Genomic DNA, 25,230 nt, shown 5'->3' with positions numbered 1-25,230 from the left:
CTTCCCCAGCCGGGCCGCCAAGCCCCGGCTCCTTGCGGGGTGCAACCGCTGCCTGCCCGGTCTCCGGGCGGCCCGGGGGAGGCGGCCGTGGCTCGCCGCCCTGCCGGGGTGGGGCCTGGCCCGGCCCCCGGGTGAGGCAAGCAGCGGCCGGGCCGCCTCCCTCCTGCCTCAGTCAGTGCTCCCGGCAGCTCTGGGCGGCGGCGGCTCGGCGGACCGGCTGGCGGTGAGGGCGCTGCCCCGAGGCGAGGGCGGCGGGCAGGGCCGGGCGGGCGGTCACTCACTGTCGCATCTCTCTTTGCAGACTCGGACTCGGCACCGGCCCGGCGGATCCCAGAGATGGCGAAGGTGAGGCGGGCGGCGGTGCCGCGCCAACGGCCGCCGCGAGGGGCCAAACGGCCGCCGCGAGGGGCCAACGGCCGCCGCGGGCCCTCGGCGGGCTCGCCGCTGCCCGGCCGGTCCCGGGACAGCCTCCCCTTATCTGCCTCCTTACTTTTACTCCTCACCCATTTGTTTTAAGTTTCCCTTAAATCGCCCCATCCCCAAGCCTGGGGAGAGGCGGCGGGGAGGGGGACGGGGAAGGCGGCTAATCATGTGAGGCCCACGTCAGGCACAACTTTTTTTTTTTTTTTCCGCCAGTTTCCACTAATTTGGCCAAGTTTTCAGTAGCATGTGTTTATATTGTGCCTGGGTGGAGGCTCCTTCCACTGGAGGAGGAAGGAAAAAAAATACCAGCGTGGCTGTGCCCTGTGGAGGCTCGGGCTCGGTACTCCTGTCCCCAGCTTTCCCCTATCTAACTTAGTTTTTCTGGAAGCCTTGCAGCTATCGCACAGGACTTCATCTGGTGGTTTTTTTTCCTTTGCAGCTCTTGTGTCACTGCTGTTAGGTTCGAGCCTGGATGAAGGCTTGGAAAACAGGGCGGATTCCAGTGTTTGTTTCTATAGTTGCATCTGGAAAGTAAAATAAGAGTTTAATGGCATACTTGTGGGTTTTGTACGGCTGTAGGAGGTGAAAGCCTTCAAGTTGTATGAGTGCCTTCACAAAGGTCAGGGTAATTGCACAGTAATGTAGTAGTAGTTTCATTATTTTAACTTAATGAATGGAATGATTAGTGGTGTTTTAGCACTCCTGTGAATATTTACTCATATTCTGTCTGGATTTAGTTTTAAAAGAAAGAAAGGTACTTCACTTTAAAAAAAAATCTTTATAATAGTATTCCACTAAATCCTTAAAGTTTGGGAGTTTGGGGGTTTTTTTTGAGGGACAAAGAGGGGTTTTTCTTTCTTTAAACATCAAGCCTGATTTGTAGGATGCCTCTTAGGAAAACAGGGACCCCCTACCCATGCCAGTGCAGGGATTCTGACCAGACAGGTCTACTTGGACAGCATTTTATTACGGTACGTGTACCATTGCTTGTAGGCTTGAGGGTAACTACTTTTTAGTAAAAGCATGGAAATTTGCAATTCTCTTGTTTGTTCCACAGAGGCACAAACTTTAATCCTTGATCTTTGTAAAAGGAGTATTTCATTCTTCCCTAGTGCAAACCAGTTACTCTTGTCTTCACATAGTAGAGTTTTCTACTGCCTGAGGTAACACTTGGGGCTGGGTTACTAACTGTGGTGGATAGTGGTAGGTTGAAGTCATTGGAACGATGAGGTCTTGTACTACATAGGCCTTGTCCTCCAGTTTCCAACTTCAGAGGGCTGCTTTCCACCAGTAGTATTCGTTGCCTGTGTGATTATGCAGCCATGAAAGGCTGACAATGTTAAAGCTTTGTAGCCTGCAGTTCATTTTATAAAAATAAAAAAAGTTGAAGAGTTAAGCTGTGCTCCTCATGGCAGGTGTCTGTTCTAAATTTTGTTGTGCCATGAAGTGATGGTAAGAAATGAAAATGCCTGTCAATCATGAAATGTCGAGTGTCAATTGACAGTAGTTAGTTACACGTACAACTAAAGGTTCAGGGTTCACAACGGCTGCACAGCAAAGTGTACTGAAGTCCAATTTAGTCTAAATATATCACTGAAGAATAAAACCTTTGAAGAAGGTAAGTTATCATTGGAGTCTCGGTCACTGAAGCATTTGTACTTGCTCAGTTATGGGATGATTTTTGTTTGGTTTTTTTTTTTTTTTTTCCCAAAAACCTGAGGGATTTTGTGCGTTCCATGTTCAGGACAAAAAGGTTCATTCATTTTGTGGAAAACTACAGCGTGCCGTAATGTGCTGTGCAGGCTGGTCTCTCCACGCCTGTGTTTATCTGCTTTCTTGGGAGGAACGCTGCTGTCCCAACAAGCTGCCTTTTCTCACACATCTGTACGTGTAGTGGTTTTTGTTAATGCATAGATGCACATGGTATGATCTCTTCCTGCTCGATGAACAAGCTGCCTTGGAAATGCTACCCCGTATTTGCTAATTCAGAAATCTGGAAAGAAAGCAACAAGAATATTTTCTGCTTGCATGCTGTGGACGGATCTGTTTTGGTCTGCTACTCCCAAATTTTTCCCTGAATGTGAAGTTGGGAGTATTTTGTGTGTCCATTTGTAAACTGCCGGGAAAGGATTGCTTGCAGCTGGTGAAGGTGTGGCTGCTGTGGGCTATATCTGGAGTTCCTGTTCTGCCAGTGTGCACGTGTGACTTGGAGCACAGGAATAGTATTGCCAACAGCAGCGCTTCAGAGGATTGTCTCTCACATTCCACAGCACAAATGCTTTTTCAGAATCGGGTCCTAAGCAGCTCTTCGGCTTTGTTGAGGTTACTCGTGAGGACAGGTTCTTCAAGTGTTTTTGCAAATGTCCCTGCATGGGTTCCTACGTCGCTGTTGCTTGCTCTTCTCTCTCTCTCCCACCCCCTCTCTTTCTTTTTTTTTCTTTCTCTCCGCCCTGTCTTTGGTATCTCCATGGTGTACTGACTCAGAGTTCAACACAGATGTTGTGTAATTCCGTTTTTTGTCAGGAGTTTAAATTTAGTGGGGCAGATGTGAATATAGTCTGCTGACCAGAGCTTACTCCTTCCATTTAAGTGGACAATCTGAACCATTACTAAACTTTGGTGCTTTGTAGAGGAGTCTTTATAGTTGTGCGTTTGCATCAGCTCTGTGCCTATATTCACCCACTCACAATGTAATTTACATCCTACTGACCTTGAAATTTTGGTAAGGATGTCATGAAATAATTATCTATTTCTTACATGATGTTAGTTTTAAGGCACAATTTGAACAGGGGTCTCTGTGTGGTCTTCAATGGCCCTAAAGGCTTTCGATTTACCCATGAACACTGTGTTGTGCTCTATCTGCAAGATGTCTGTTCTTGTGTAAGAAATCTTAAGGCAGTCTTTCATTTATTCTAGGACGTCACCTTCTGGGCTCTCTTCTGTCTGCTGAAAATAGCATGCCTTCTCTGTTTGTCAACCTGTGTGCTGGAAAACATTCTCTGTTTCCATTCTTGCCACTCCACAGTTTTCCTGTGTCATCTTGTAAACAGATGGCTGCTTTAAAAAAGTCACAGATCACCTTTTCTGCACTAGACATTGGGCTTTCCAGTGGCAAACTGATGAGGCCTTACTTTTATTGCTGCAAGGCAGCATCGTGAAAGGGGGTAGTTCTTCATCTATGGGAAATCTGACTGGTAAGAACTTGCTGTGAGTGGGGACAGAGCAAGGGTAGCCAGGAGGAAGTCTGAATCAGTGCAAGTACGGTCTTTTGTTTGCTGATAACAAATGCTTTGTATTTAACAGTGGCTAAACATGGGATCTTGTGGGTGGGAAATTCTTGTGTGCTTGGTGGGAAAGATTAAAAGGAACTTCGTTAAGTGATCTTACACTTATCTTACAGACAATGCTGTTGCCAGGATATGTTGGCCGCATGACATCAAATTGTGAAGCCAAAGTTGTCTCTTGGGAGAAGTTAATGTAGCTCTGAGGTGCTGGTTAGAAACATCTTGCCTGATGAGATTGTATCTGTTCTCCTTCTGCAAACTTTTGCTAGAGCAGAAGAAACAAAAATAACAGGGATCATGAATTCCTTCATTTGGAGGGGCATAAGTTCTAAAGCAAGATCATCTCTTGCTTTGACGTCTTTTTTTTCCCCACCCCCCCTTTCTTTTTTTTCCTCTGCCTTTCCTCTTCATGCTAATTTTGTGTATCTAGGGGCTTCGTTGGTCTCATTGGTAGGTGTCTGGAGAAAATGGAAGCTGCTGTTTATTTCTAGTGCATAGTCACAGATTGCGCTTGCACTACACGATTGCTTAACTGCAGTCAGTGTATTGGGGAATGCAGAAAGAAAAGAATGTGGTGGGTAGGTTTTGGGTGTTACGATCTTGTGATATTCTTTCTGTTGAGGTCTTGCGTGTTGTGCTTCTCTTTATATTTTACTGCCCAGTGTAGGGTGTTGCTATTTAGTAAGGGATCACTCCAGATTACAAAAGGATTTATATCAAAGACTACTTGTGTTTTCCTTTGTGTTGATGTGCTTTGGGTTCTACTGGGTGGGAAACTTACTAATGAAAATAAAAACAGCCTATGAGGCTGTAGTGTTATTGTGTATCTGTTTGCATAAATGGCAAGGAAGGTTCTTAGAGATACTACAAATAAGATAATTTATTTACCTCTATAAAAAGTTACAAAGTTTGTAAATAAATGTTAAATAGTTGTCTTCCAGTTCACCGGTTTTCATATTAGGTCAGGATGGCGTAGCAGTTGTGATGCTGTGATCCATCTGCAAGAACCAGTTTGTTTCGATAGAATTTAAACTCTACTTAATGTTGAAACTGTAGCTGAGTTGTAGCTGAAATTGTAAATGAGTGTCTGGCTTTTGTCAGAAACTTTTGTGTGGATCTGTTATTTTGTTAGAAATGTCTGGTTCATAGCTCCTATTTCAGATTCTCTGTGACTGAAAGCTGACTTCAGGGGGTCAGGCAGTGATGGTGGTTTAGAACAGGAGCTTGCCCTCTCTTTCTCTGGCCGAAAGGTGCCATGTTTGGGAAGGAGGAGACAGCTCTTCCCTCTGTGGGCTGAGTTTGTTACTGCTGCAGAGCTTTCTGCCGCTGTCCATTGAATTTGCAAATGAGAAATGGGGACTGGAGTAACTACTAAGGGTGCTTCCTTAGTGTTGGTTTAGTGGTTTAGATGGATTTGTGGTTGTTAAACATGGTGTGCCTGAGTATTTCCTGCCATACCCTGATTGCCGGGCCGCGCTGTGGTGCTCTAAAAAGCTAGGTGAGGAGGTTTCTGATGTGAAAGTTAGGGATGGCTCGACACTTTCCCAGTGATGGGCCAGCTACTGTCAGTGTCACATCTGCCCACATGTGGCTTCTGAAGGCTGTTAGACTGTAGGCTGGACTTGGGCCCTCAAAGCTGTATCCAAGCTTGTCTTAGACTAACAGCCCCTGCTGTGGGTGTGCTCCCTTTGCACCAGCATATAGTATCAAGGGCAGCAGATGCAGCCGGAGATTCTGCCATTATAGCTGCCGTCTTTGTGGTACCCAGGTGATGCGGATTTTTATTATGCTGGATGGCAGACCTGCAGCAATATTTCTGTTTCGCAAGCTAGGTGCAGCTCAAGTACTGTGCGAGGGCGATTGTAGCAGGTAGGCAGCCAAAATCCAATAAACGCTGTGCGTCAGAAGGGAATGCCTGGAATGCAAATGGTGCCCAGATATCAAGAAAACTCTTTCAAACTACAGCTGCACCGGAAGAATTTCAGGAACTGTTCATCAAGCTTAGCGTATGTTGAGGCTTTCCACACTGTGCTTTGGAAAAGAGAGTTATGGAAGGATTATTCTTAGTTAACAAAAATGAAGAGGATGACGCAGAGAGAGATTTAATCTAGCATTTAGTGTTCACACATATGTTGTCTGAAACAGCCACAGAGGAATGCTGGGCCGTTGTCACAAGACTTAGGAATTGTGAAGGGGAATTCTACTTGCTTATAACAAGATAAGCAAAGGAAAACTTTGACTTAAAGATCAATAACAGTTTCCTCCAGGACCTGTTGACCATTGGTCATGTCTGAAGGAGAATTGTGGTAGTTCTATAATATTAGTTATGTTAAGATAATATGAAACGGAACAGCAGGAAATACAATTTTAAATAACCCCATGCTGGCTGGCGTAGTAATAAGGGAGGAGGAGGAAAATAGAGGCTTTTCAGTCTTTATCTGTTTTACCAAATTGAATTTGATTTATAAAATTGAGTCCCAAATCCTTGAGATTTTTTCGTGATAGCCTTTGGAATTAGCTAGGAAAATGCCAAGTACGTATCGCTGTGCCTAAATTTGACGTACTGCCTAAAAACTTGCTGTAATGGGAAAAGAATGCTTCAGGGGAATTGCCGTGCCTCTGAAGTGTGCTGGCTATTGGAAAGCATCTACCAGAAAGAAGTTTGTTGTTGCTGTTAAACACCATGATACTTTGTGTTCTGATTTGCTGAAACACAGCAGAGGTAAACCTAACTGATTGCTGCTGCTGCTGCTGCAGTGGGAGGGGTAGGGAGTCTGATGGCAATAACGCCCAGGAGGCCTGAGAGGCAGCAGTGCTTCAGGGCAGTTTCTGGTTAGTGCTCTCCAGCTCTTTTCTCTCTGTGCTCTTCTGGCTGACCTATCTTGGATGAGTACATTGACTTGAAACCAAAGCCCTGTGTGGCTGAAATTGCGAACTTGAGGGGAAAGAGGTATCGCAGAGGCCAGATGGCTGTGCTGCCTGTGAAATAATCCGGTGCCAGTCTCAGTAGGTGTCTTGGCACTTCATTTTGTGCTCTTTCTTGAGAGTGGAAAAATGCCCTGCCTGTACTGATTACTACTTTTGTAGGAATTTCCCTTCTTCAGCTTTTAGAAAAACCTCCCTATTCCCAAAACCCAGCTGTTTCCCCTTTTGGCCATTGCTTGACTTTTACAGTTTATAAATTAACTACTGTGCTACACACATATAAGTTCTTGGACTGTCATGTTTAAATAAAGGTAAGACTTTTCTGTAAGTGCGATTGAATTTCCTTTTGTGTCTGACCCAAAGAGAAAGTCCCTGAAGAGCCATGTTCCATGGAAACCTACTGGAATTATTTTTGTGTTTGGATGGGCTGGTCTTTTACCCTTATATTTGAACTGTTATTTCTTTCTAGCTGTAAACTACTATGAGAAATGTAGCTGAATCACTTGAGTAAAAAGTTGCTTATGCCAAAAGAAACACGATGAAAAATTGAAAGCCATTGCAGGATTCAGTGGGTCATATTTACAACGTGATGGAAAAAATCAGTGTAATACTGGTTGAGAGCTCCAGTAGGTTTTTCTTGAGGAGAGGAAGTTCTTACTTCCGAATGTGTCTTGGATCTTTGTGCAGCTTTTTGTGATCTGTGCAATTAATTTTCCAAATTACTTTAACATGTGGTGATTTCTTAGTCATTTTCCTGCATTCAGGCTTCAGTGTTGTAAATACCAATCCTGCAAACTACCATTATGTAAATATACCTGAACTTAGCTGGTGTACTGCTGACTAAAACCATAGTAGTACCTTTTGAGTGAGAGCTGTGTTTAAATACCCACAGACTGCTATTTAGTCAGACAATCGCAAGAAAAATGCAATCATCTTTTGGACTGTGGATTCAAATTTAGTCTGAGCTCATGTATGGAGAACTGAAAGGTGCTATCTTCTATTTCATGGACTTTTCCCTTTCCCCCCACCCTTTTCTTCCCTCTGTAGTCTACGAGAGGCACCGTGACAGCCTTCTCTCCTTTTGATGCCAGAGCTGATGCAGAAGCTCTTCGTAAGGCCATGAAGGGAATGGGTAAGAATAATTTATTTTAGTAAAAGGAAGGGGCTCTCACTCTTTCCTTTCTGAACTCATTTTTTTATATTAGCAGGTGAGGGCAGGACATGCATCTACACGCCATGGAATGACAACCCCAGGACTGTGGGAGTCTGGGCATGTCCTAGTTTTGACTTTGCTGCTCTCAAGGATGTTTATTTTTAGGTTAGCATAAGGGAAGTTGCACATTCGCCATTAAAAATTGCTACTCCACAGGCTTCTCTGCACACAGAGTTTTACTGCACAGTAAGCTAGACTGTGGATTTACAGGCGAGAACCGTGGAGAGTTACGACAGTATAGTAGGAGCTCTGTGCTTGGAAAATGTGCGACAGCCCCCTCGGTCGGGAACTGCGTAAGCACATTACAGTTACTGTGAACAAAGAATACAAGCACACAGCATGAATGTAGACTAACAAGTGGTCTGCAAACTCACGCTGTAGCTTTCTGCCCGAAAACTTCCCTGTGAGAACAAATCCTAATTTGCTGCTTCCTTTGAAGCCACCTGCGGGAGGAAGCAGAAGGAAGGGAAGAAGGGAAAAGTGAGGCACCTCAGCTTATTGGCAGATTCAGTAGGGCTAGTAAGATGCTGTGCTGTGAGGGCTACCCTGCAAACTATCATATATAAAATGGACAACAGCTCCACATTTCTGTACTCCGGGGTGTTTGGGGTTACTGGATGGAGTTTTTCTCAGAGTTGGCAGATTTTTTTTATTCTAAAGTAAATCCCCTGGAGAGCCCAAAGGCAAGGCTCCTCTGTAGAATACAAACTGTGACTAAATGTTATAGCTGATGCCTGGGGTGCTGGGAGCAGTGTCTGGAACAGAGCACTAATGGAGAACAAACAACACGTAGGTCCTCCAGCCATATTTTTGCAACAGCAGAACACCAAACCTGGCAGCTCAGCTCGGGGTATGGTGACATTTGTTATGGAAATGCTTCTGCTGTTTGCCAGTAGACTGTTATTTTCAAAGCATCTTTCATTGCCTTTTGAGTTTGTGCCACTGCTGTTTTTTAGAGTGTGTTTGTAACTCTGTGTTCTTTCTGACTTCAGGGACTGATGAAGAAACTATTCTGAAGATCCTTACCAGCAGAAACAATGCTCAGCGTCAAGAAATTGCATCTGCCTTTAAAACCTTATTTGGCAGGGTGAGAAGAAGAAAAGCACCTCTAGAAATGAGCTGAATGTGGCCTATGGTGATTACTTAAAACTGTGAGGCACATTCATCATGCTGTCTGTAAAAAGTTCCTTCGAAGAAAATCTAGTTTTGCTTCTGTCTCCCCCTCTCTCCCATCCTGCCATATCCTTTATTGCTGGTTAGAATATTCCTTTCAGGCTAGCAAAGAAGTTACTTACTTTTTCTGTATTTTGGTCCAATATGTCTCAGATAGTTTTTGTGCAAAATCTCCTATAGTTTCCTGTTAGTATGCTTCTAGTACTGACCTCATTCTCGGTACAGAAGGAGCTATCAAATATTTTGATGCAAAGTCTGCAATGTAAGGTGATAGCAGAAGAAGCATTTTCTAGAGCTAGTAAATATGACAGAAATAAAGCAGCCTAATAACGTAGGAGAGAACAAAACCAAATATATTGGTAGATAAAGCCATAAGTGAGTTCAGAGCAAAGACAGCTTGTTTCTTTCTTCCAGCATTGTTGGATCCTTTAATATTCTGGCTGGGTAACCTTTGTTTCAGATAGCAAGTGCAGTGAACAACCAGGGTTTAAACAATTTCTATATTGAAAAAAAATCACAATATTCCCTTGTAGCTTTATTTGGCTACATTTGTTTCAGTTCAGATACCAATTAAAACAAAGAAGCCCTGTCCCTTGCGCTTTTTGATGCGCCTCCAGAGTCTCCTAGCTTGCAGACACATGTGCATCCGTTTAAAATGGTTAGTCCTTGTTCATTACAGCGCTGTTTGTTCTGCATTAGGATCTTGTAGATGACCTGAAATCAGAACTTACTGGCAAATTTGAAACATTGATGGTGTCTTTGATGAGACCGGCATATATTTTTGATGCTCATGCACTGAAGCATGCCATCAAGGTAAGAGGAGTGAGGGAAGGGAATTAATACATTATATGAAGTGTTTGTTGCTCTTTTGTTGTTTTTTTAGGAATGAACTTTTGGTTGGTAAGGGGAATGCTAATAGAAGTAGCCTTTTTTTGTTTGTTTGTTTTTAAATTAGGAATGTTATGCTAGCACCTGCTAGTATTGCTAATGCTGTGGTTTTGCCAGGTTTCTTACTCATCCTAATAACTCATTAAAGGTGCTTTAGAAATCTAGTCTGTATAATGTTTTATGTGAAATTATTTTCATGAGAAACTATGTAATCTTAAGAGAGCAGTGTCGCTGTAGATGCAGATTAAAATCTACATAGCATAAGACTTGTTCCTTCTGATTTAAATACAATTAATAGATGTGCATATTGCTTTTAAATTCTTTTTGCTGCTAAAGTGCAGTGCTGAAGTCCTGTGGACACTAGATTTTTCTGCTGTGAGCAGCCTAGGTTTTATAGCTATACAGCTGTATGCATAGGCTGCAAATTAGTTCAAGGCATTTCATTAAAATGTGGTGTTATTTGTATGTCTCTCCTTGACTGTTATTTAAGCGAGAGAGTGTTTTGCCCCGATGGATTACAGTGCAACTCCAAAATTGATGGGCTAGCGTACTTGCGTAAACTGGTGTCCACCAAAATTATGAGCGGGTATTATCTGTGTTATTGAATGTGTTTTAAACGCTGCCTCCAGTAAGACAGAAGAAGAGTTGATAGCCCTGTCAGTGTTTCCTTTCTAACATTTCTCCTTAGCTGAATGCATTTAGTCCCTTTCTGGGAAGGCCAGGTAAACAGCCAATTTACAATCTCTATGTGTAGATATTTTAGTGTGTTTTCTTCCATGTGGTCCTATTTTTTCCCGCCCCCCTCTGCCAGACCTGTCTGATATCATCAGCCTGTGGAAATTCAGGAATTGGATGTCCCTGGATTAGTCACAGAACCTGTTGGTTAAAGTAGAGGACGTTGAACTTGAGTAGTGTCAGGTAGTGCTTGGTTGGGTGACGCTTGCACGTAAACTACCAAGGTCCTTGATGACCACCTGGTTAATATGTAGGCTTTAGTCAACTGTGCAGGCTAGTGCTCATGAACCCATGACCCAGCAAATAGTATCTCAGACAACAGAAACTTTAATCCTGGAAATTTTCTGTAATGTCTTTATCTGCAGTGGGGGAAGGGGAGATGGCACCTGACAAAGAAACTGATAAAGGCCTTGTTGACTAAAAGGAAAAACCGTATTCCCAAGCTCCTCTTGTTGACTTGGGGGTCAAAGACTGACAGGGAAATGACAGAACAGATGGGTGTAGGTGGGAAAATAGAGATAGTGAAACAAGAGTGGTTTTGTTCTTGTCACTTACAAAAAATGATATTAAACATAAGATCATAGGATTTCAGAGAACGTGTCTGCACAGGAAAAGACGTCGATACTAGCTGCAGTTTGGCTAAGGTGGGTAACAACGGTAAAAAAGATGCGATAGCAGAGACTTCAGCGCAAGATAAGGCAGCTAAGAGCATGAAGTCTGTGCTGAAGGTCGTCCTATCAATTTTCACTGCAGCTTCTTAGAACTAATATATCTGTGCCTGCCTCACTTGTTGAGTAGTCATGTTAGTGAAACAATCTGTATTTTGAAAATGATTACATGTAACCTGGCAGATTTGTATTTTGGAGACCATTGTATGCAGTTCATGTTCAGATTTTTCTTTACAGCAAAGGCTGTAAATAACACACTGAAGCAAAAAATACACAGTCTTGTATTTCAGTGTTGCTTTTGTGAAATGACTCATTTGGAAGCGTAAAGAGCAATGGCTTATTCTTACAGCAAAGTAGACGCAGACTTGTGGAAACAAGATACTGGCTTGGCTTTTGTAAATTTTATCCTTGTAAAAGTGAAGAGTGCCTGTTGTGCCTGCTGTAATTAGAGTGCAGCAGCTTAAACTATCTGGGTTCGCAGTTCTGTTGTAAAATGTGTTCCTTTGCAGTGGAAGAGAGAGTGGGTTTAACATAGCACAATTCAGAGAAGGGTAGAGATCGTTGCTGGGTGGCTCTATGTTTATCTGTGTACTAGTTGATGAAAGACAGTATCTGAACTACAGCTAAGGTAGAAACCGTTACTCTATTCATTCACTTACCTTGATGTCGTTGACTGTAACGGTGAAGAACTGAGGCATATCTGGGTGTGCTTGGACATGGAAGGGCTCATCCGAATCCTGCAGCAGTGAGCCTTTACGAAGTGTTGGGTTGGTTTTGAAAACAATCAAGCCGGAACTGGAAGAAATTCTTTCTGAAACCCCCACAATATACCAGAAAGAAGAAGAAAATTTTTCTTTATTTGGTCCAAGTGTATAAGCTGATGCTTGCTTTTGACTGTCAAAGGGAATTCTTATTTTCCTTTTATTATTCTGTCAGCTGATTTATACTTGCACCCCTGCAGGGAGCAGGAACCAATGAGAAAGTGTTGACTGAAATTCTTGCCTCCAGAACACCTGCGGAAGTACGGAATATTAAACAGGTTTATCTGCAAGGTAAAGTTCTATATAAAATAAAGTTCCAGGGTCTCCATTCAGTTCTCTTAATATGATTTTAGCTCATCTTTCAAATTAAGGTCTATCTGTGAACTGATGGATGTGTCCAGTAAGAGGGATTTCATTCTGCTGTGTTGCAAAACTTCATATTGAAAGAAACTGGAATTTGGATTGTAAACTAAAATAGTTTTTATTTTGGGGCAAGGACTACAAGTTACGATGTTTTGAACTTTATAGATAGACTTAATTCAAATACATTTATTTCTTTCACCCATTATTTTCACCCCTTTGACTGAAAGGGGGTTTTTAGTAATTGGAAACTAGAAAACCGGTGTCACATAAAAACCTGGAAGTTATTTTTGCTTTTGCTCAGTGTTCTGTTAAAATGCATTTGAGCTGAAGCAGGTGCAGCTTTTTGGTTGTCCACAGGAGTATGTGCTTTTACCCTGTGATTGTGGGGCTGGTTTTTTTTAAGGCAGTGTTTAAATCAACATGTTTCTTTTACCTCTATGCAGATTCCTGCCACACAAGAAAGTCTCATGTCTTAATAAAGTTTGAGGCAAAACTTAGAGTCTCCAAGGACAAAATTTATTAGTACTAGACTTTTCTGAGCTCACAGTTGTTGCACAGCCGTACGACTGCCATATTTTAGCATAACTCCAGATCTGTATGCTCTCTAGTCCCTTAAAGAGCTGAATCTATGCATGTCACCTTGTATTTCAAAATATTTTGAGTAATCTGCTCCTGATACTAGGTGTGAGATGCTATCTTTTCACCTCTTTTACAATAATGTTAGGTTATAAGTGAAAGCAAAATATGTTCTAGTTGTTAAAGCTGTTTCTGATAAATGATTCTACAAGCTGTGAGTGGAATTAACTTTTTGCTTTTCCTTGCTTTCTGCTCCAAATAGTGAGGAGGTCTGTAAAGTGGTGAATGGGTATTGTTCTTTTGCAGAGTATGAGGCCAATTTGGAGGATAAGATCACAGGAGAAACATCAGGCCATTTTCAGAGACTGCTGGTGGTCCTGCTGCAGGTCCGTATCTCTGTGTGCAGGCACGTGTGTATGATTTTTGCTTCTGTTTTCCTGTCTGATGTACACTTGTCACTTTCTGCTTACTAAGCTGGGATTCTGGATAGACCTGGTGATAGCAGGATTGATTCTGAAACTGCGTCCTTTCCCCTGACTTGCAGGGTCAGTCCTGAGCTCTGTTATGGGTCACTTCCACATCACTGAATTGGAAAACTTCTGCGATGCTCATAGGTATAGCAGAATGCCTGCTGCCTGGGGTTTTGAAGGCAATAGGAGAAGAGAACGTTTATTTCATAAAGACATAGGCAAGCAGAAGGGAAAAATAAGGTGATTTTGGAGAAGATGCATTAGGGGTTTACTTCTCGCAGTAACTCTTACAGGCTCAATATAACAGATAAGCTGTTTTTTGATTCAACTTTTGATTCTTCAGTTTAACAATTTTTTAAAATTCTCTTTAGGCGAATAGAGATCCTGACGGCAGAGTTGATGAGGGTCTTGTTGAGCAGGATGCTCAGGTGGGTGAATGACTTGGGTTTGGGGGCATTGCTACAAGTTATCTGGCAAAGAGAGTATACAGGTAGAATTCAAATGGGAGAGAGAAATTGTTAAGGTTCTCTGTGTTTCTTAATACACTTTCCTGTGCTTTTATACATTCTGGGCAAAAGAAGTGTCAAAACCTGAACACTGGGATCAAAATTTTTAGCCCTTTCACGTTTCAGTGTAAAGTATGTCTTGTTTTGCTTATTACCTAATGAGGTGCCTGAATGGAACAGTGATTAGATCACTGGAAGAGAGAGTTGTGATTGCTGAGGCTTTGTGATGCTGAGAGACCCACTGCTGGAAAACTCAGAGATGTTAACGATTCATTCCTCAATATCTGACTTGAGCTTCTCTCTGAATTCAGTCCTTACATATCACGTGTCATATACATGTCGTAGTGACATGTTAATGCTATTTGGTGAGGGATGCCTCCACAGAGGGTGAAATGCTAAAAAGAGAAAATATACCAATTATTCTGCTTTACTGTAACCAGATGACAGTCTAAGAACTGCCTCTAAAGAGCTTCTAGGGACTCAGCTATTGCCCTTTGCAAGTATTGCCCATGACGTTGTCACTGATCACTAAACCTGTGCTCTAGACGGGAAAAGGAATGCCGGCAGTAAATCGGTATCCTTGATCCAGTCTCTTGCTGGATGCTGTCGGCTTCGTTGTTAGTTGTAGTGATGGTCAATATTTCAGCAATATGATTACAGAACTCATTTAATGCACGTTTCTTCTCAGTTATTTCAGGTAACTCTGGGTTAGACATTTTCCTCTCATAAATAGTCAGTTGAGATGAAAAAAAATACATGGATTTTTCAAGGCGACAAGGAGGAAAAGCAGAATACCAGATCAATAAACCATTCTCCTGATAAGGCAAGATGGAGAGAGAGGCTGCCAAAATGGATTTTATTGGCACAGGCCTATCCTTTGTTATGTAAATTCAGAAAGCATTGTTCTCCTGCTATTAAAATTAATCCTGTGGAAACCAGGGCTTGGAAATTAGTGAGGGAAATGTTTGAATCACAAACTAGACCATTTCATGAAATTGTGCCAGTCTTGCCTTTAGCTGGGCTTACGTAATTGAGGAAACCCATGAACCACAGGCCTTGGTAGGTAGATAGATTCCTTTTGGCCTCTTCAATTGATTTTAAATGAGCATCTAAATTTAGGACGCACGATACCTAAATGTAGAAAAAGTCCTGGCTTTCTAAATGGTCTCTGTGGTTTGTTACGTACATTTGGCTTGAGCTGGGACCCAAACAGAGAAGTGTTCTGTCACATTTCTCTTTACTGGTATCTTTACATTCAACTTCTAACGTAGCTGGAACAGATTCAGCAAATTTTCTAATTATTATTGCCAGGTACAGATGGTCAGAATTGAGGTATGTGACTGTGCAAATGTAAGGCTATTTTTGGTTTCCCGATGTTTCTTGTGATTGATATGGTATTTTGGGAAGCATTTGATACATTAGAGGGCAGCCTTTTTACTCAGTGGTGATTTTTAATTTTTTTTAGTCTATGATTACTAAACATTAATTCAAAGCAGTTGGGGAACGGGCATTCATACTACGAGATAGTATGATTATGCAGGGAACTTGCAAGACTTTTCGGAGAACGCCTGAAGGAGAAAGTTTAACTTTTTGGAAGATATTTTGTGAATATCACTTTCCTTAAAGTTACGCACTTGACGTACATTTTGGGTATTCCACAGCAGCAAGGCAGGTAAAAACTTAGAACTCATATAAAATGCCACTCACAACTTCTAGATCTCTAAAGAAATGCATTCCTGATGTTTCTAAATGCTGTGCTGGGACTTCACGTTTGCTACTGGATGGAGAGTGCTGGTATTCTCTTGAAGAGATTAGCATATATTATTCGAAATAAATATACTTGCAGTGCCTTAATGGCTCCCCCACCACCAACCCCTTTGTACTCTGTACCATTAATATTAAAAAATGCATGCAGCAGTCACAAATGCGTTTTGAATAAGATTGTGGGACAAACATAAATAGGAAATTTGTAACATCCCGTTCAGGTTTCACAATATGGACAAAGAGATGGCCAACAGCGTTGCTGTGCAGAAGATTTGGTTATGGGGATTTTTCTAAGCAATATTTGATTGCCTGAATATAGGTGGTAACCTGTTTGCCTGTCCTCTGCTCACTAAGGAGGGAGAAAAAATACTATATACTAAGATATGTACAAACCTTTTGCCTTACATGGTGTTTAGCACACGATTTGGAAAAAAGCTTCTGAGTGTCAGGAAAAAGAGCTAATTTCATTTTCTGAATTTTTATTTTCTTTCTCATTTTCCCCCTCCTGTTGCTTATTCTAACTTTTAGAAGTGCTTTACTTTCCGAAATGCTGCTAATGGCCCGGTCATTGTCTGCATTGAAGACAGACTTGCCTGAAGAGCAGGGAATGTGCTAAAATGATTAAAATCTGTTACTGATCTGGTTTCATATGGCTAAGAATTTAGCAGCCCACAAATCCTGTTTCCAAGAGCTTCTAAATCCATCTTCCCCTGCTTTTTGGAAAACTTTCTCCTGGGCCAAGTTAGCATGGTTCTCCCGTTGATATAAGTCATCATGTAATAAAGTTTTGCTAGTCTGATTTGAAAAAGGGGAAGAAAAAAAAACCCACAGAAAAAGCAGTATTGGGAATGGATTTTATCTCCTGTATTGTCACCGTCTCAGAAAACTTCAGGCTTATGAAAGGGACGATGCGCACAGTCAGTTTTAAGGCCTTAAGCAGTATTACTCATGTAAATGCTTTCACAATTGATTTCAGAATTTATCATTTATTTCTTTCTAAAGTCAGTTCAGTACTTGACAATTTTATTTCATTTTTTTTCCCTCCAGCTATAGCTTGTTAGTAAGTTTAATGCTCCTTAGAGTGAGACAAATAGAGCTTTTCAACAGGGTGTGTGGACACATAACAAATGCTGTTGTTTGGTCTCTCGAATTTACAACAGGTTTTGTTTAGAGCTGGGGAGCTGAAATGGGGAACAGATGAAGAAAAGTTCATCACCATCTTGGGAACCCGAAGCGTTTCCCATTTAAGGAGGGGTAGGTGGTATGGTTCACGTATGCTTGAAAACTTCTGCCTTAAGTCTTGGGGTTATGCAGCTGGTGGTAGAAATGGTAGAAAAGTTGTTTCTGGTACCGCATTTGTCAAGCCCAGAAATCTTTAATCACCTCTTCCCTCTACTTAATACGTGTAATTTTGCTTCCAGTAATTCAGTTCCCACTAGCAGTGGTGATCTGCTTGAAGGAGTGGTGCAATAGATGTGAGGGACAGCTGGGGTGTTTCTTTCTGGATGCTTGTTTATTGTTTGTTTGTTTGTTTGTTTTTTCCTTTTTGAAAGAGGTTGTGGCAGTAGAAGCGATGCTGAGAGTCTGTCATGAGTCATCATAATCTGATGGAGATCCAACCCTGAAAAGATCAGCACTTTTATAGGTTCATACTTTATTAGCTGTTAATAAAGAGAGAATAATATTTTTCCCTGCTCCTTACCCATTCATAAGTCTGTTTTACCAAGCTGTTTAGGCCATTGGAAATAATGACCAGTCAGTTTTGCTTTGGTTCTCCAATCTCTTTGTTTTCCTTTTTGAATCCTGGGATTCATTTGGATTTTCAAAGGTAATTTGATTTGTGCAATACTGTTTAGTTTTTTACCATTAGTTGTATTAAAGTAATCCTAAAGTTTGTTTTGATGCACCCAACATTTACTTAGCATGATAGAAATGTAAGATTTCATAAAAAACTTAGGTCTTACGGATATTCATGAACACAGACTTGAATAGACTGCCAATAGATCAGTTGGTTTGTGTGAAGTGAATAAGCAAGCACACTTTCTGTTTTGCAGTGTTTGACAAATACATGACTATTTCTGGCTTTCAAATTGAAGAGACCATTGACCGTGAAACCTCTGGTGATTTGGAGAAGCTGCTTTTGGCAGTTGGTAAGTAAGTCTTAATAGCTCTAGAACTGGCCTTCTTCATTTGCTCCCAGGCCTCCTTCAATTGTAGTTGTTACAGGAAGTGGCATGAGAACATGGCTCCTTTTTAAAGTTAATCACCTGGGATCTGTTTTTGTATTTAGAGAGCAGGCCTTTATTTTTTTCCTGTAATAGATAGGGGGGAAGTGGGGAAGTGGGGCAGGCGGTGGTGGTGAACTGCATTCTGTTCACTCATGTTCACCTCTATCAGAAAGCGAGACAAAACTCTGCCTTCGTTTGTATTCCTGGCATCTCGTTTAGGACAATGTCATAGCAGATTTGTAACTGGGAGTAGAATTTGCCTAGCAAGGTATCTATTCTATTAGAAATACATGGTGCGTTCTAACTCCTAGAACCCAAAGAGTGGCGGTAGAGGAACAGGCTCGCTGGCAGCTGTGTGCTTCATTGTCCACACGGGAGAGAATGATCCAGTAACACACGCCGTGTTATGACAGTGGAAGATTGTCCTGTATTGAATAATGGTCAGTAATTTAATCCTTTGCCTTTTTTTTTCAGTGAAATGCATCCGAAGTGTGCCTGCCTATTTTGCCGAGACTCTGTATTATTCCATGAAGGTACGTACATGTTTTCCATACGTCATTTTCCATCTCCCCTGGCTACAATTCCTCTCCCTTTCGCTTGTTCTTCATTTCTTCTTTCACTGCAAATGCCAACAGGATACTGTATCACTAAGCATCTGCAAAAGGTTTGGGGAACGCGGGTCTGGGAGGGGATACAAACGCTTCATAAGCTTTACTTCGAGTTCATTGTAAGTTTGTCAGACCGTAAATCTTTTACAGGAAACAGCAGTCTCCTGAGCTGTTTTTGGACTCGGTCTTGTTACACGGGAAAATGTCTGGCTAGATCCGCTGGGCACCTTCAGCTAAAGAAAGACTACTAGAGTGTCTTTAGGTGGTGGATACATCAAGGAGGCAAAGATGACCAAAACCTAAATTGCACACTGTGCAGATTTAGTGCTCTTTGTTTTGGAGATGAGTATTTACAGACTGAAGGTATAGTTAGCTTTGAAACACATTTTGATGACTATCCATCCCATTTTGAGAAGGAAAAGAAACTCGTCAGAGAAAAAGGAAAGAGGCTTAAACAGCTACAAAAGATTCTGGAGTCCCATTAGTGAGACAGCTGTGTTTCTGTTGGCTTTGCCTTCCCTTGGATGGGAAGAGAAAGGCAGGGAAAACTGTATTTTTAACTCACAGTGGCTAATATTAATTAAAACCGAGGTAGGTAGTCTATTGTTTTCAGGCAAGTTATCAGCTTCCCTGAAGAATTCCTCCCTTCCCCTAGCTGAAAAGCACCGAAGTATGTTTGTCACCAGGTGGTTGTGTTGATGAGGTGTCAGCATGAGAATTAGTGAAAAGAGATGAAATGATAGCTTAATTTTTAAAGGCTGCTATACTGCTTTTATAAACATCAGTGTAAAATAAGGTTCAGGTAGAAAATACAAAATATTATACCAGTATGCTGAGAGCTGTATGAGGAAGATTACTTTTTTCTTATTTATCTGTTTATTAATTTTTATTTTTTAAAGAACGCAATAGAAAACCTTTTCCTGTAGGCTTTAGAATCTTCTACATTTCTATTACGAGGGGCCTGATTAATGTCTGCTGGTGAGATCCCCAATGATTTTTTTAATATAAATAAAAACCATTAAGCACTTCAGATAAGAAAGATGCCCATTTACTACTTTGGCAGAAGAGTTTGTACTTCGAATTAATCAGTTTGGCATGACAGAGTTCTACAATGCGCAGAGTTTGCTTTCGTGATTAGGCGGGGCAGAGCCTGGTTTTTACCAGATTCTAATGTCAAATCCTACTCAGAAACCACTGGACTCACGGCATAACTTTTGAGCAGCGTTAGGGCATTTTTAGATGTAATCCAAGAATATTACACCCAGGCGAAGGATTGAGTGGCCCTGGACATTAGGCTGAAGGTGATCGTGGGGGCTCTGCCAAGTCCTTCCTTGAGGTGCATTAGCAGGTCAGCACGTGAAGATTCGTATCGCTTCAGCCTGCGTGGAGTCTGACTTGTCTGCGCAGGAGGGGTGAGGGTGTTGGTCTGGCACAGCCTGCCAGCACAGGAACTTAAAATGTTTAAAGCAATAAAGATGAATAAAAAAGGGGAGAATGTTTGCGTGGTTGGAAAAGGTTTATGAAGTTCGCCTTCATAAAACAGCTGGATAATTTGTGGAATGAGTTGCTCTGCCTGGGTCTCGCTGTATGATGTTACATGCTTTGTATTGGTCGTTATTAGGATTTATGTAGCCAGTGCCAGAACCGACTGCAATTCTGCAGTCTTAGACTACATTGAAAGGGTGATGTGCATGTGATTCTGACCATGGTGAGCAGATACACTGCTGTGTAATCTTGGAACGGGATTTTTTTTTAAATTTATATGGGCATTCAAGGTTGAAGTGAGATGAAATATGAGGTCTGACCACATGGCACTTCATAGAAGTCCAGGGATTAGAGCACCCTGTGCGGTTAGCCCTCTGGTCTCCACGTTGCAGTGTGAATGTCTTGTGATACTGTCCCAAACGCTCTCTGTTTTGGAGTAGAAGTGTAGTGCAGGAGTGTTTTGAGACACCACTTGTTGCACTTGGCGCTTTCATGTTGCGCTCTGGTTGTTTGTATTTGTTGTTTTGCTACAGCATCTGTCCAGAACAAGCTCCTGTTTTAATATTATTTAAACTTTTCTCTTCAGGGGGCTGGCACTGATGATGATACCCTGATCAGAGTCATGGTTTCAAGAAGTGAAATTGATCTGTTGGATATTAGACGAGAATTAAGAAAGAATTTTGCAAAATCATTGCATCAAATGATTCAGGTAAAATTATTGTTCTGTTGTCGGGGAAACGTGGGTGACCGAGATGTCATTGTTTCCAGTTGATTTTTATGGGAGGGGGCGGATGTGAGTAGAGCTGGACAACGCGGTGCGCTCTGAGAGCGAGCAGTGGTGGTTGGTCTGCAGTTTTGTGAAGTACCACATAGCGTCATTTAAGGGGGGGACACTTCCTACGAAAAGCTAAAGGTTTCTTTCCAGTGTTCACTAGGAGAGCAGACGTGGTTTTCTGAAATTACAATTACTCATACACCATTTTTAGCTACTGCTTCATTTCCTTTTTCTTGTCTGGGTTCCTCCTGATTTTCAGTGCTTCAGAGAGGGTGCTGGCTCCAGAGAAATAATATTGGGGTTGGGAGTCTGAATTATTACGAGGCTGAAATTTAAATCTTGGATTGTGGTGTGGAACCTTCTGCACCATTTCAGAGAGGAAAGCATTTCACTGTGGAATCAGTCTGAATCATAATCTCCTTTGAGTGGATGGGAAAGAGCAGGAAGGGAAGGAGCCAGCAAGAAATCCAGAGCCAGCTGTTGCTGCAAAGTTGAAGCCAAAATGCTTTGTTTCCTAGGAATTTTTTGGGGGTATTTTGTTTTATTTTTAAAGGCTGCTTTTTACGATTTTCTGTTATCATCCCTGACATTATGCTCTCTTAATTAGGCTGGGTGGAGCTGCTTTTGACACTGTCAGTCGGGCCCATACGGCTGTCCTGCACAATTAGTAGCAGAGCTTCCCATTAATTACAGGCAGCAGGGCTGGGGCCTTTCTAAGTGATGGCAGGTGCACTTTGCACGTTTAAAGGTTGTTGCTTTTGCTGCCGCTGTGGGCTTCCCCTTTGCTTGGACTTTCTCCCTTGCAGAAGAATGCATCCTAATATGCAATGGGCAGCTCGGTTCTAGTAAAGCTTTCGGAGGCTTTTTGTGTTTCTGAAAGTCTGTCTGTGTAAATATAGCTCTAGCATGAGAGACGGAGAATTTCCTTGCGTCATTCCTGAGTGGAGAGTCATCCAAGTGGATTTCCTGTGGGTGGGACAAATGTATCATCTGTTGGAGTCCTCCTTGGCTGCTGTTTTTCTTCACATTTCTGTGGTTGTGACTCATGGTGACTGGTCTGTTGTATTAACAGAAAGATACATCTGGGGACTACAGGAAAGCACTCCTGCTCCTCTGTGGTGGAGATGATGAGTAATGGTGACAGCGACACGAAGGATTTGTTGTACTCCAGCTTTGCAGCCCTTTAGTTGGCATGTCTAGCTAAGTTTTTGTATCTTAATGCTTTGTGGCTGTTTGAATTTATACTAGTATTGCAGTTATTAAAAATGAGCGTATTGTTATCCAAGCGATAGCTGATTCCCTCCTCTTCCTGACGTCCCAACTTCCAGGAATTTCAAGTGCCTTCTGTGTGAGTATGCAAGAGTCGTCTTCATGGAAGATGGGTACTGAGCACAGCACCCAGTTCTTTGCAAGTGTTTTGCCGAAATAGGAAAAAAATAATCATGTATTTCACTACTAATTTGAAGACTATCTTTATTCGCTTTTATTCCTTACATTTCCACTGAATGTTATGCTAGCTCTAACATTGCAAATGAAGAAAATATATCCTTTGTATGTAATATTTGAATGAATTTGCTGAACATAATACAAGCAATCATTGGAAATCTAAAGGACCAATAAATTTTTTCCCTCTCAGCACAATTGTATGTGGTTTTTAATGGGCAAAGATGTATTTTCCCTTTCATTTGAGTCCACTGCTTCAAACTGTTGGTATAGTTTTCCTGCTATTATGCAGGCTTCTAAGCATATATGATACTTTGCAGCTGTACGTCTTGATGTCTAGTCTAGTATATGGGTGCTGTGGTGATGCCGCTGTTCAGTATAGCTGGAATACCAAATTGTCGGCACTCGCTGGGCATTGCATTCTCATTTTGTGTTGCTTTGTCTTTTTCTTCACCTCCAAAGCTGGGGGAAGGAAGGAGAGCTGTTCACACAGTGCCAAAGTAGAGCAGATATGTTGCGCTTATAGGACCGGTCGAAGATTTCTGGGATGGAAGCAGGTGAAGAAGAGATGGGAAGACAGTGATCTGTACTTCAGGGATCTTGGGTGAAACGAGGATGGTTGCAGCACCACTCTCTCATCAGGTTAGCAGGGAGCAAAGCACAGCGTGCGAGAAACAGCAGTCTGTTATACAGGCTGCCTTAAATTCACTGCTTTAGTTCATCATTTATGACTGGCTCTGAAAATTAAATTGACGTGTGTGAAGGAGAACAAAGAGACTTCTGTTTCATGCATTATAAGGTCTAAACACTATGGTTCTAAACTTAGCTTATCAGTTCGTCACGCGCATCAGCTGTAGAAACTGCATATTTTAATAGTCCTGTTGAAATTGATCCTTCAGATTAAGAGCTTTAAAACTTTCATATTGAATAAATGTAAAGTTTTTTTTTTTTATATTGTAATTCTGAATTATTACTGTCATGAGCTCTTGCTGATAAGTACTTGTTTTCCAGTGTAAAATATGAAAGCTCTTTTTGTAAGTGAATGTTAACTAAAGCCTAAGCCACTCTAAAACCTTCTTTGTTTTCCATTCTCTCACACATGCACTCACTCTTTCCTGCTCATGCACTCTCACTTTCACTCTCTTTCACTTCCCTGCTTCTTTTTATCGATATTTAAGACTTACAGACTTAAAAGCAGCACTTTTTTTAAAAAAAAAAAAAAAAAAAAAAAAAAAGAGAGAAAAAAAGAGATAGCTAAATGCTTCCCTCTGCTCTTCCTGGACAGCTTACCGAATGCTCCATGTCATTGCTGTACACGGGGGCGGCTGCAGGTGTGATTTGCATCTCCACCATAGTTTAAACTGATCTAAATGGTGCTGCTGTAATCCTGCCCTGCCCTCTTCTTCAGGCTACAGGTTCTCACCTCTCCTACATGCTGCTGCTGAAGCTCTTCTAACCCTTCGGGTGAACTGATCCAGGGCCCCGGGCTGGCAGAATCCAGCCGCACAGCCACGGCCCGATGCCCTCCGTAACTCACTGCGGCATCTGGTGAGGGCCGCTGCTGGTGGAGGGAAGGGCTAGGAACGTGTGCAGGGTCAGAAGAAACCTTGTGGAAAAGAAGATGGGACTCAAGCTGGGTTGCTCTGGATTGGTGTCTGCTGTCACAAACTGCACCTGGGATTACAAGAGCCTCCCAATATTAGCAAAGGGATTCTTCAAATTGCTTTCTGCAGGTACAGACCCAAATTAAGAAATTTAGGTTGAATGTGAAGTCAAAGGTGGTACTTGAAATCAGATTGCATGAATCTCATGTCTGTGTCTTAACCATAACATTTCCTCTTCCACTTTTCCTTGACTGTGAGGGAGACTGGGCCAGAATCCAGATGTAGAGGAACTACTTAAAAATTAAACCAAACGTACGTAGAATATATTTGAGACTTTATGCATAAAGACTTAAATACAGTCACTCTAGATATGTCAAAGCTGTTTGTATGGTTTGCTACTGTACCAGTTTCAAACCTGGTCTGTCTATATTGTGTTTACAGCTTCTCAGAGTGGTACAGTATAGTATTTTGGAATATGATCAGATGTTTTCCAAATAATGTGATATAATGGTAATAATATTCAAGCAGTAATATTTTTATTTAGATCTTTAAGTGTTTGGCAGAAGAAAAAGCTTAGTGTGACCGCTGCCTAGAAATATCTCGTGATGACAAAAACGTGAGGTGGGGTTTTTTTTGGGGGGGGTCTTTTTTGTTTTGGCTTGTTTTGGGGGGTTGGTTAATTTTTTTAGTCAGTAATGATGACTGTGATGTTCATGTCCGGCTGGGTGCAGCACGCGTGGGTCTCCCCCTCTCAGCTGTACCCGGCACCTGCGGGAGGGCACCCACAGCCTCCTCCCTGCCCAGCCAGCAAGCATCCCCTCCCTCCCTGCCCGGCAGGGCGCTCGCCTCCTTCAAAAAGCAAACAAACCACACACAGTTTTTCTAGCGGCGACCTCAAGAAGTGTTTCCTGCTATAATCAGCAAAAACGCTGACTGGAAAGGCTTGTTCCTGGCCTCGTCGTGCCCGCAGCTGGCGCGCAAGTTCCACCGAGGGAGCTCGGTGCCCGCGCCATTCGCCGTGCGGGCGGCGGGTGGCGCTGCCCTTCCGCGGCGTCTCCCGCCGCCGGCGGGGGCTGCGGGGCCCGGGGGGCCCGGCGGGCTCGGTCTCTCCCAAATCACTTGCTGAACGGGGTTTTTGGACTTCTTTCAGATTGCTTTCTCTGGTTTCCTCGACCTAAAGCGTGGGTCCGGCAATTCAGTTTGTTGTTGTTGTATTTTCAGAATCCCTTAATATGATCTTGTTTTCAGCATAAAATGAGAGAGCGCTGATGTGGGGGGGATAATGCACGATATGCTTTACTACAAATAGAAGCTGGGTTTATGCACGTGACATCTTTC

General features: G+C 42.2%; 1 protein-coding gene across 1 annotated transcript; it reads left to right on the top strand.

Annotated features, from left to right (window-relative positions):
- Window positions 1-115: 115 nt before the first annotated feature.
- Window positions 116-22,486, top strand: ANXA5 (annexin A5). The gene is made up of 13 exons (XM_082315750.1): window positions 116-223; window positions 302-345; window positions 7,680-7,764; window positions 8,838-8,932; window positions 9,718-9,831; window positions 12,271-12,361; window positions 13,316-13,395; window positions 13,851-13,907; window positions 16,910-17,003; window positions 17,804-17,899; window positions 18,452-18,510; window positions 20,657-20,779; window positions 21,918-22,486. Exons 2-13 carry the CDS (start codon window positions 337-339, stop codon window positions 21,978-21,980), a joined length of 966 nt encoding a protein of 321 aa, XP_082171876.1. The 5' UTR covers window positions 116-223; window positions 302-336; the 3' UTR covers window positions 21,981-22,486.
- The last annotated feature ends 2,744 nt before the right edge of the window (window positions 22,487-25,230 follow it).

Source organism: Platalea leucorodia, assembly GCF_965183815.1.
Source record: "Platalea leucorodia genome assembly, chromosome: 6".
In the NCBI taxonomy this organism is placed as follows: domain Eukaryota; kingdom Metazoa; phylum Chordata; class Aves; order Pelecaniformes; family Threskiornithidae; genus Platalea; species Platalea leucorodia.
The sequence above is the reverse complement of the archived record's forward strand: the minus strand, read 5'-3'. Positions and strand labels throughout refer to the sequence as shown.